This window comes from Anolis sagrei, chromosome 3 (assembly GCF_037176765.1).
Source record: "Anolis sagrei isolate rAnoSag1 chromosome 3, rAnoSag1.mat, whole genome shotgun sequence".
In the NCBI taxonomy this organism is placed as follows: Eukaryota; Metazoa; Chordata; class Lepidosauria; order Squamata; family Dactyloidae; genus Anolis; species Anolis sagrei.
Genome location: NC_090023.1, coordinates 49,132,622 through 49,145,093, shown reverse-complemented (window position 1 = coordinate 49,145,093; position 12,472 = coordinate 49,132,622). Strand labels below are relative to the sequence as shown.

General features: G+C 36.8%; 1 protein-coding gene across 2 annotated transcripts in view; it reads right to left on the bottom strand.

The window, feature by feature from the left end:
• LOC132771984 (ephrin type-A receptor 3) overlaps positions 1-12,472 on the bottom strand; it is a 262,038-nt gene that overhangs the window by 49,903 nt on the left and 199,663 nt on the right. The window contains exons 7-9 of one of the 2 annotated variants that reach the window (XM_060770622.2): positions 11,862-12,024; positions 8,000-8,102; positions 6,893-6,960 (exon numbers count right to left, since the gene is read on the bottom strand). In XM_060770622.2, coding sequence (XP_060626605.2) covers positions 6,893-6,960; positions 8,000-8,102; positions 11,862-12,024 — 334 coding nt within the window. The remainder of the gene's footprint in view (positions 1-6,892; positions 6,961-7,999; positions 8,103-11,861; positions 12,025-12,472) is intronic. The other variant, XM_060770623.2, reaches the window with a different exon arrangement.

Sequence of the window (12,472 nt, the reverse complement as noted above, 5' to 3'; positions counted from 1 at the left end):
TTATTAAACCATAGGTCTAAATTTGATTAACGAAGTATTTAATGAAACAACAAGAAAGTATTTCTTAACTTCTAGGAAACATCTTTTCAGCATGCTACCAAGAACAGAGAGAATGTGTGTTTGCCCCCTGTAATATGTTGGTGCTGACCGTGTTTTCTATTGGACTCTGATTGGTTAAGAAATATGTCACAATAAAACAAACAAGAGCAGTAGTTAAAACATGCACACATAAGAATAGTGTACTGCTATAGGTTTAAGATCTCATAAATGTTCCCTGTGATTCATGTTGGGCTACATGGTCCAGACACCCTCCTGCCCTTTGTTAATAAAACAAATTGAAAAGAAAAGAAAATACCAATTTAAAGCCTTTGTAGAGTCAGTACTTTTACTCCTGAATTTTTCTTCTTTTTTGTCCCCAAAGGTTATGCATTATCAGCTGATTAGAGATTGTGAAGAGAACAATCTGTTCACAGTAACTACTAACAATCTATATAGTAAGTAGACTGTCATGACCAGCAGATAATAAACACATGTGCATGTGTAAAGCTACACCACTTTACAGCTCCTTCTGTGCAAGCATCATTATTTCCATTTCCATTTCCATTTCTCTATCATGAATCGCCCTACGGGTAGTAAAGGAGTAGAAAGGTTTCGGCCAGATGTGGGCAAACAGAGATGGTCTGAGGAGGTAAAATGTATTTCTGCTTCTTTGAAGTGATATTATAGGATTTGAAATAAGGCTGCAGGGAACCGTTCACAGCTAAGGCCTTTTCTCCAGAAATCCAGAATCAACAGTGAAATAAACCAGCTGCTACAGGCTGAAGTAGAGAAAGTTTATTGTAGTCCTAGAAGTACAAGGAGTTATTTTATCCCACTGCTGCACACCCAGGAGCCCCTTGCATGCAGTGTTTACTGCTACTTGTGCTTCACCAACTTAGTCCAGATGAAGGCCAAGTATTCGGGTTTATACTACTTTGGTGGTGATTTAGGGGAAACCTACTGGTCTTGAATGACCAGTAGTAGCTACAAAAACAACAGACAAAAAACAGGGCTGAAAGATCACTGGGCCTTTACTATCCTTTACCATTGGCTATGTTGTGTGGAGACAATTGCACTATGGACAAAAATATAAAGAGACTTGAAGGTTCCCCAACCCTGCCTTAAATGTTAGCTGTTAAATCAATAATGTGGATAATAAGTGTTTGATGTGTGATAAAACCAGCATAGTGATTTTGTTTGCTGTGTACTAATCTTGTTGTGTTTCAAATAATAATAATCTTTTATTTATAGCCCATTACAATCTCCCAGAGGGACCCAGGTCAGCTCACAAAACACTCAAGGTTTGACATGCAAAATACAAGTGCAAAACAAAACATACGAGTAGACAATAAATAATCAACACAACATCATAAATTCACAGTACCCCTAGTAAAAAAACAATAAAATACAACAATTGTTGTAGATAAAACAACAGTATTTGATCTCAGAAGTAGAAACTGCTAATAAAAAAAATCTAAAGGTCCTCATATATATTATTAGAAAGTCTAAACATGGTCAAAAGCTTGTAGGAAAAGGTTTTTAATTGTGTGAGGAAGGTTTGGAGGGTGAGGGCTAGCGTAATCTCCCTCAGAAGGGATTCCAAAGCTGGGGCGTCACCAGCTCTCTCCCATCCCCATCAACCACACTTGAGACTGAGGTGGGACTGAGAGGGGGGGCTCCATGGTGGAGCTTAAAGCCTATATTGGTTCATAGAAGGAAGTGCAGTCTCAAAAACAGGTTGGACTCGAAGTCTTCACTTCAGTTCACTTCACTTTATTTCTTAATTAGTCGCTCTCCACCAAGGTGCTCCAAGCAACTTACAATTTAAAATAGCATTTCACAATATAAAAACATTCAACATAAAAACATTCAACAGTGACTATTTGGCAAATTAGATCTGATTACTTAAATGCACAACCAAACAGCCAAGTCTTGAGCGCTTTTATAAAAGGTTGCAACTCCGACATTGCTCTAACAAAAGGAGGCAATGAGTTCCACAGAATTGGAGCATAGATCGAAAAAGCTCTACGCCTTGTAGTTATGGATAGCTCTGGGATATGTCCTGTTAAATCCTAAAGCAGGACAGAATGTAGGTATATGTGTTCAATCATCTTTTTAAAAGGAAAAAAAGAACTTTTTAAAACAAGGTAAAGCAGATGATTTACATTGCACCAGGAATCACTTCACCTGTTTCAAATGCCAGGTGTTACTTCAGGAGCAGATATAATAATAATAAAGGAACAATCTCTGACTGTGTTCAGAGTTGGTTTCTTTTGGCACCTAATAGTCTAACAATGGCATCTGATATTAGACTTTGATTTCCATGGATATTTGAGGAAACCTCTTTTAATAGACATGTTTTTCCTTCTTGGCACAAAATTAACTTCATGTGTAAATCAAGAATTGTTCAGTCACCAATCTGTTGCTACAGGGACAGAGTATTTAATATTTATAAGTAATGGAAAGAGAATTCAACTTAAAAAAGTTAAAATATTTGGGAAATATTATTGGAAGTTTTAACTATACATTCAGTAAATGATCACATTTTTTTCCAGAGGAGATCTGAAATTGTTTGATATTATAGTCAGAGCATTATTGTAGAACACAAGAGCAGAAAACAACTGGCCAAATCCACAGAAATGTAACTACTGTGACTAATTCAGAAATAGTGACTGTGACATTACAGTGTATAGGAGCTGAGAGAACATTTTTGACCTGTTATTTATCCATGACACTTTTAATATGGCTGTTTCTGTTTTATAACCTAATTAAATTTGAATAATGAAGACCTTGTGAAGGGGGGCACATATTTCCTCAGTGGATAGCTAAGTCCAGTGTGTTAACCGTTGGTGAATGGTCTTAAGTAGCTTCATATCACAGCTTGTACCCTTGCAATAAAGAAAGTGCAGGCACATTCCAAAGGGAAAAGGCTGCAGAGGGGTGTGTGTGTGTGTGTGTGGGGGGGGGGGGGGGGGTATTTCAGTTGCCCCAATAGAATTGTAATTAAGCAGAGGTCTCAATTTCAGTGGTCTGTGAAAGCTGCATATAAGGGACTGCTGATGTTAACTCTAATATGACTTTCAAATAGCATAAATAAAGCTCATAAGCAATCTTTCTTATGATTCAAAACAATGGGAATGTATGGCGGCTATATTTATCTCAAGCATTTCACACCAGCCTCTGAGTTCCAGAACATTCTGGGGCAGGGTGCCCACATTTATCCAGATTGACATGGCATGAGCTTCTCCTCCATGACAGATGGAAGAAAACAACAGACTGTGCCCCATGTGTGTGCTATTGGTGGTATTTGGTATAAAGCAAAGGTGGGGGGGGCTCATCCTCCTCATGAGAGATATAGAAAACCAAACCACAAACAGTCAATCAGGGTTGAAGGCATGTTTCCTGTTCCACATTTCAAGCAGTGATGTCTAGAATAAAGGGCATTAGAAAGGGAATATGGTGAAATATGTTGTATCAAGCAATCTATTTTTTAGACTGAGTGGCAAGAACTGATGGAAATACTGCTCAGCTCAGTGTTTTCTCTCTCTCCTCACAAATTCTTCAAACTAGCCTTTACATTTCTTCAGTGTGGTATCTGATTAGACCACATTAACTCCACCTAAATGAAAAACCCAGAGGCACAGCAGCATATGACACCCAGTTCACATCCTAGTAGAGGGATGTCCACAAACAAGGCAAGCATTTAAGAACATGAGACAGAAAATTACAACATCTACCCACATCATCAATTTTCCCACCTTCCTTCAATACAAACTTGATAAATAAATGTGTTATTCCTGCTTCTTGGCAGGGGGTTGGACTGGATGGCCCATGAGGTCTCTTCCAATTCTTTGATTCTATGACCTTCTGTGACACCCCCAAATTTGTAGTCTGAGTCAATTGCATCACTTTGTGTATTGATAGGACTGGCCTTGTGTAGTGTATAGGATTAGGATGCAGCATTACATGTGAAATACTGAATAGATGCCAAACATTAAAGCAGTTCTCATCTCCATTTCAGGGAGAGGGCACCTGTTTGGACAAAAGTGAGCTTAATAGTGTTATCATCTGTTCAAGAATGGATGCTGGCATGCAGCAATATTCACGGGCATGTATTTCATGCATGCAGATTGGTCCTCAAGTTACGAGAGTCAAGATTAGAAATGTGACTTGATCACCATGTTTTTATATTGCTCACCACAGGGGATAGGTAGGCTGCCAAAAATGTCCTTTGCTGGACTCAATGAAATTCATTTTTTTCCACATAAGAAAACAGTCTTGTACTATAATGCATCATTTGTTGTTGCACGGTAAGGGGTCACAGCACAGGGACCAGCTGTTGAGACTTGTTAGTGAGAAGCATTGCTTGGCCTTCTATGATACCAGAAAACAAGGGCATGCTCAGCGGGCAGTCCTATTTTGAGAAACTGTTCCCAAGTTGACTGAGAACAGTTCAGATCAGGCTTATTAGTGGATGATTTATTCTGAAGGACATATTTTTCTTGACTCTCAAACACCTGTCATGAAATGAAAACAACATTTATAACAACTAGAAACCTGGAATGCAGTTTTGACAAATAGCTGTAAGGTTGTATCCAATATTAGTTTTACATTAGTGGAAACTTCTTTCATGCACAGATGTTGGGATGTTCTTATTGATGCTCCCTTCCCTTTTACATTCCCAAACTCATCCCAGCATCCACATGAAAAGCTGCTTCTGAAGGTTTACATGCAAATGCAGTGGAATTTTATTCCAAGGAAAACTCGAATTACTTCCTCCTTGTTGTCCTCCTGGTACCTTGAAAGGTCTATTTTATTTAGGTGGGCTTTTGACAACTGTTTCATTGCAAATATATAGGTGGGTGCTGTACACTGATATGCTTTTACATTGCTTTCAATTCAACTGACTTGTAATATCATATGTTGTTTATTGTGAAACTGAGTTCAATTTATGGTTACCCTATGAATGAGAGCCCAAGGCATCAGTCATCCTGCTTAGGCCTTGCAAACTCAAGACCATGGCTTACTTCATTTTATCAATCCACTTGTAGTGTGGTTTTCCTATTTTTCTATTGTCCTTCACTTTAATGAGTATTACTGTGTTTTCCAATAAGTCACATCACCTCATGATACATTCAAAGTGTGACAGTCTTTGTTTAGCCAACTTGACTAATATCATTAAAATAATGTATATCCTACTTTCTTTTCTTAACAAGACTAAAATAATTTCTTTAAATCTGTTTTAATGAAATAACTTTGTGCCTTTATTTGTACTTATGTTTTAAAAATATTGTTGAGATTCCCTAAAAGGTGGGTGATAAATAAAGCCAAAATGAATAAATAAATACATTTGGAAAAGTGGTATACTATGCAAAGAAGTACAGTGGACAGTATCAGTGAAAAAAGGTCACTGCCAAGTGACCATAAGGATCTTCTGATGGTGATGAGTGACTCATGCAGCAATTGTGTTGACCAGCATTTCCTGATTGTGTTGACCAGCATTTCCCAGCAAGTGTAGCTCATGTTGAGAAATGCTGAGTTGCAGTACAATATTTGGAGGGCCATGTGATTCCCGCGGCTGTTCTAAGGCAAAAGCACCCTTAGCTACAAGTTATTTAGATGATCATATACAAAATATCTTTATCAGTCTGTCTCATTTTTATGCCTACTCCAGTATTTTCATCTAAAGAATTAAATGTCAAGTTGTTTTAATTGATTTGCTCCCAATATGATTTGCTTGTACATGTAAAAACAAATAAAATATTATGGAGATATCTTAACTTGCCAGTGCTCTTATCTAATGAAACCAGCTACTTCATCAGATGCCCAGTGGCAGAAGGAGGTGGTGATCCGCTTCGCCACAAGGCATGAGGAATCTGGCACCCCATGCCTTGCATCACCTCTCTCACTGGAAGGGCAATCACATGGGAAGAAGCATGGAGCGGCTTCCCACCATAGATTGGACAACATGGGAAGCATCCTGTGTTGCCAGGGTGGTGGTGGCAGCATGCTGGTTCCTCCCCTCTACATCCATGGAGCCAGCACATCGTTTGATGGGAGTTCTGTGGGTGACTGGGGCTAAAACAATGTTTGCCAGGAATCTAGCCCTGTATGATGAGTTCATAATACAGAAATCCTAACTGGCTAGTGGCTACACTAGACAAGCTAAATTTTGTGACCTCCTAGCCTAAAAGTATTAGGCGATACTTCAGATTATCCTATGCTAAAATTATGATTAAAATTATGCTATTTTTGTTCCAGCATTATTGCTATGTGTCTAGGCTATAGATTGTTTTTTATTCTTCTACCAACATATATTAGCAAGCAGAGCAGTTCTGCTGACAAACTGAGATCTGTTAGGAGATCTCTGAGATCTGTGTTTAACATACATATGATTGTGTCTTATTTAAAACAATTTCATAACTTTGAGGTAACATTATGCTATAAATGTGTAATCTTGAATATACTTACAAGATACTAATCCCAATGAAAATAGTGGAACCTAGCTCTAATTAAACACAATTAAGTGAGAGTTAGAAATATTAGTGTTACCTTGAAACTTTGCATGATTTGAAAAAGCATACGTTTAAATTTCTTGTTTAGCATGTTATAATTTACCAATCTCACATGTAGCTGAAATGAAATACATCCTATGTTCTTTTCCATGTGTGGTACTAAAGATGAGAACACAAAATTGAAGACAAAGATGGTGTGAGGCAGTAGTATTTCTTTTTGCAACAAAGAGCTTGAGCTCATTTCTTGTATCATAACGCAACCTTATTTACAATGACAGAGACATTTGATTAATGATTTTTTTTAAAAAAATATCTTAGTATAAATTTGTGTAACTTACAATGTCCATTACCAAAGTAGAGTCTCTTCTCATCAACTCCATGTTTTGATTTACTGTGTCCACAGAACCTACAAGTAATAAAAGGCAAAAACATCAGAAATCCAACTTTTTATGCACTGCTTGCACATAAAAACAGAATGAAATGTTTTCCCTGAACAATTAAGTACCTGTTGGAAATTTTAGTACCGTTTATGTTCTCTGAACCCTACAGGCTGCAATATGTTCTGAGGGAATTTGAGGAAATTGGCTAATGAGACTATATGTTGATTTTTGACCCTTCCAGTTTAGTTTTACAGTTGCCTGAGAATGTGTTTATAGCTCTTTTTAACAAGTTCTGGAGGGCTTGTGTTACTATTGTTAGCAGCCTCATTACTATGTGTAGTTCTGCCATGACTTCCTGCTCTTGGGGGTGAGCAGAAGATGAAACCCAGCCATTAGCAAGTGAGGGATCAGTCAATCTCCAGTCTGTATCAATTTCTCACATATTTACTCCTTCTCATTTCTGTCTACTAATCTGTGATTTTTAAAAAATAGAAGGCTGAGCAAAATAATCATATTTAAATACATCTTTCTGAATACATTTTTCACAAAAGTAGATATTTCAAAATATGTTGTCAAATACAGTACACTCGTATATTTGCAGATCTGATTTATCTATGTTTACATTTATTCAAATAGAGCTTCCCTTAAAGACTATACCCTCTTCTCAGTACCTCCACCATTTATTCCATTGAAATTAATAATAGGATTCATTATTATCTGTGGCTTCATTTGAAGTTCAGGAATGCATTCCCTGAAAATATGGGGGTTCTACTGTAAAGATTTCCAAATCCATTTTATCTTAAAGTCTACATACGTTGTTTTGTTTTTATGGGAGCTTGTGTGAATGAGAAATAAAAATACAAAAAAAATCAGTGATGACTGAACAGTAAAATCTGAAGCTGTATTGCCTATCCACACATTATTAGAAAAGTTTGTATCAGGTCTGTTTTGCTTCAAAATGCAGACTGAACAAAATCCTTACATATTGCCACTCCCAAATCTTGGTGACACTAAGTAAGCACTGAAGCAATGGAAATAGATGCATAAAACATATGATGAACTAACCTCCCAATCAGAATATAAACGACAATTGTTAGCAGAATAATTGCTACTGCAGCTGAAACAGCAATCATGACAACCTGGCTATTCTCACTGGAGATGGAGAAAGCTGGAAATGAAAAGGAAAGAAGTATGAGTGAAACAAAGCAAAGCACATTCAGTATATCAATACAGACAAATGAATGCAATGGATAAGGGCAAGCCATTACAGTATCACTTTACTCTTAAGAATGATGTCTTGTTGCAGTTTGTAAATAATAAGAGGATTGTGTGTATGTGCTCAAGTCACTTGTCAATTTATGGCATCTCCATGGATTCCTGAGGGTTTTCTTAGGCAAAGATTACTCAAAGCCCTTTCAGAGAGGTCCTGTATCCCAGGATGTGATTGCAGGTTTTCTGCTTTAAACTGGATTATATGAGTCCTCACTGCCAAATAATCTGGGATAAACAGAAAACCTGGGATTAGATCCTGGGATATAGGGCCTGTCTGGAAGGGCCTTCAGAGGTAGTTTGGCTAGTTCTTTCCTCTAAATATAGCTTATAGGGCCTGATGTTCATTGGTAGTCTCCCATACAAGTACTAGGGTTGACCCTGCTTAAATTCCAAGATCAGCTGTCATCTGGTACAATTAAGACAGGCATTCTCAAACTGCGGTCCCCCAGCTGTTTTGGCCTCCCATTGCCAGAAGCCCTAGCCAGCTTGTTCAATGGTCAGGAATTCTGGGAGTTGGATATCAAAATAGCTGGAGGGTTACAGTTTGAGGATGCCTGCTTCAAGGTATTTAGATTACATAGGAAACATTCCTATGTATTTGTTTAACAGGTAGAGTAGCCATGGAAAAGGGAAGTATTGAGTTCGATTTGGTATTGTCCATTCATATACCAGAGTTTACTGTTAGACTGAATTTAGATTAACATTTGCATGCTTACACTCACAAATTGCTAGGTCATATGTTACTCTTAAGATGCTTGTGTACAATATTATTTATAGGGGCTTCCTGTTTCTTTGAGATTTTGTCACACATCCACTCCCTTCCTGTGTCACTCAAACCTGAAAATGTTATCTTCTTTCTATCTCTCCTCATGTGTTCAATTATGCATATGTTTTTGTAAGTAAATATGGTTTTATATATTGTACAAAGAATGCTAAGCCTGTTTTCTTTTCTCTGCTAGACTGGTGTTTGTGCAGTTAGGTGTGGGTAAGGCTATGTGTTTTAGCTTGGAACTGGTTGTTGTTCAGCTTCTGCCTTGTCAAGGCATTACTATCTGAAAAATACAGTATAATCCCTCACAGTTTCCAACACTAACCTGGCTTTTCCTCCTTGGAAAGTCAGCAGAACACAAGGAGGGAAAAGCTCTATGTTGCTGAAAATACTGTTTTAATACATGCAAAAGAAATCTTTAGACTCAAACTGTGCTGCTTCTGCTGATTTTTCCAATAAATTAAAATTAAATTACAGACTTTTTAAGATACAGAAATGAAGTATTCTATATTAAACTATGTCATGATTTGCAGCTTTATTCAGAGCTTTCACACCAAAGCACCATCAAGGATGGTCAAAAGGAAGCAATGCTATTGATACAAAAGAGATTTATTGGTGTTTGGTGGATATAACAATTATCATGGATACTTAGTTTTAAAATTCTGATTTTATATATGCTTAATCTTGCCCTGTTTATGTTTATAGTTTCAAACCTTTGCAACAACTATGCCAGCTTCATATGCTAACATTTTTTTAAAAAACAAAAACAAAACACACATCCAATTCATGATTGCAAAGTGACCAATCTATTCTAAAACCATATTAAGATAATAAAGAATTATGCATGGTCTGCTCTAGTTAAGAATAGATATACAAATATTTTCCTCCTATATTTACCCATATATAATGCCATATTTAATGTTACATAAAATATAACCCAACACCGAAGACAACATTAACAGTATTTTGTTAAATAATTTCATTGGCTACCTCCCAAAAAAGAGCAGGAATTTCAAATATCTCACATCTCATACATGTCAAGTGCAAGATTGCTTTGATTGCAGATATATTTCTCTATTTATTGTTGAAATGTTATATTGTACAAACACAAATTCTTCTTACATTTAAGGCACCAATGCTTTATGAGGAGTTTGTAAGGATAATGTCAACACAGCCATATCAGTGGCATAAGCAATATTATAACCACATAATATTTCCTCCTCCCTTCCTCAAAATTTATTTTACACATTGAGCGTGTGAGGTTATAATTGTTGTCTCTAGAGCTTTTCTGCAAGAAATGGTATTTGTTCAGAAAAAGTCTAGTATACTACGAGATACTTATCAGAATTCGCATATACAGTATGACCCCCATATCCGTGAATGAATACATTCCAAGACACACATGCACAAACCCCACATTGGATACCTGAAATCAAGGATAATAGGAAATCTAATATTTTGACTACACTTAGGCTGAAAGCATAACACAGAATCACAACAAAAGATCTAGAGAGGCCCAAAAACACTTCTGGGAAGGGGTGGTTGGATTTTGGAACATGTGTGCGTGAAAGCATAAAGATCAAATCAATGGATAAGAGGTCCTACTGAATTAAATACTTTATTCAAAACTTTCCTTCAAGGAGTTTACAACTGGTATACTTTGTATTTTTCTTTATTTAACTTCACCATTACCCTGTTAGGGTAAGAAAGAGTGATAGATGTTCAAAGAGTTTGAACAGCAGCTTAATTGCATTTTCTAAGATCATGTTGGCATGGCTTAGTGCAGACTAGTACAACCTGGATCTACTTTCCCAATGAAACAGGAAACAAAGAAAACAGTAAGTAATAAATCTCCCTATATTCACCAGAAGTACTTAAAGTACAGTTAGACTGTTAGAAAGTACAGTTAGAAAGTAATAGTGTATCTGTTAAGTTTTGCTGGATGAAGAAAAAGCAACAAAAGGTTAAGAGCTGAAGAAGGAAACAATTAATTTTAGGTGAATGGACTTTCTTCTAAGCAAACAACTTTCAAGGATTTTGGCCACAGGGACGGCCTCCTTCCCTCCACCTCCACTCTAACTTTCACTCTCATACTGACTATATTAAATATCATATAAAATTTGGGGAGGTAATGATTTCCTTGCATGAAAAAACAACTACAACGAAAAAGCACTGCTATTTTTGCTCTCACATGGGGCTGAAAATTACATTGCTATTGTGTATGTGTGTGTATTTATATTCTCTAGTGGAACTTTCATTTTAATTCTACCATCGGTAGACTGAGAAAAAACAGTGCCTCTGGCTCTAGCACAGAAGCAATCTAGGTTATACAAAATGGGCATTGAACAGCAACATCATTTCCTTTGGCTTCAATTTGCATGCAAAGCTATTTTCCCATTTCTGATGAATCCACTCTAGTGTTGACTTGGGAAAAACCACTATATTTAGAGTTAATGAAAGCAATGCACCATTCTGTAAACTTGGAAGCAGGGAAAATTATACTGCAGTTCTGGAGTTCAGAAGTTTTAGAGTCAATAGGGTCAGCTCACAATATTATGACACTGCAGATCTTTTAAATTTATATTCTGGCAAGACCTGCCATCTAGGCATCTTAGGGTTCATTTAATTCTGACAACATAAATAAGATGTGGTAGGAGAAAGTAGGAATACCACCTGTACCATTTTATAGTATACATTTCATAGCATGTTTTAAATAATGACAAAATACAAAAATTTATAGGTACGTTAGCTGGAAAGTCGGATCATAAATACTGAATCACATTTGCTGTAGTAGAGGAAATAAAGCTGGTCAGCCATATAATTTTGAAATTGTGCAGGAAAACATTCAAAATCATGGTATGTGTTTTTTTTAAAAAAAATACTTACAGTCTGGGCTTGTTTCAAACTCAAATTTGCGGCTGTTGGTCCCATATCCTGCAGCAGTTCGGGCTCTGATTTGGAAAACATACATTGTGTCTGGTTTGAGACCACTGATGGTAACGTTAGTGCTTTTCGCTCTCAGAATGGTGTAACTTGTTTCTTGTTCCTGCTTTAGAAAAGAAAATTGCCACATTAAAAACCAAAGCATTCAAACCTAATAGGAACAGCACATCATTTTTATTTTCATTTACACCAGAGTTTTCTTTATGTTATCCTGGGTGGATAAATAGTATAGAGAGTGGAAGCTAATTGCATTCACACATGGTTGTTATCTTCCTTTCCCAGAATGGTGAAAGGGATTCTACATTTGATGTAATCAGAGATGCCCTTTCTTGGAAATGAATTTTGATATTAAGATGTGTAAATATAGTCATATAAATCTCTCTATCTGACTTCCTTGGAGACACCGAAAGGATCAGATAGCAGAGAGAGTGAGAGAATGAGAGAGAGAGAGAGAGAGAGAGAGCAGGATTCATCACCTGTCTCATCCTATGATCAAAACATGAGGACATATGAATGTTTTGTTCCTCTTCCATCCTATATCCTGACCTTTGCTA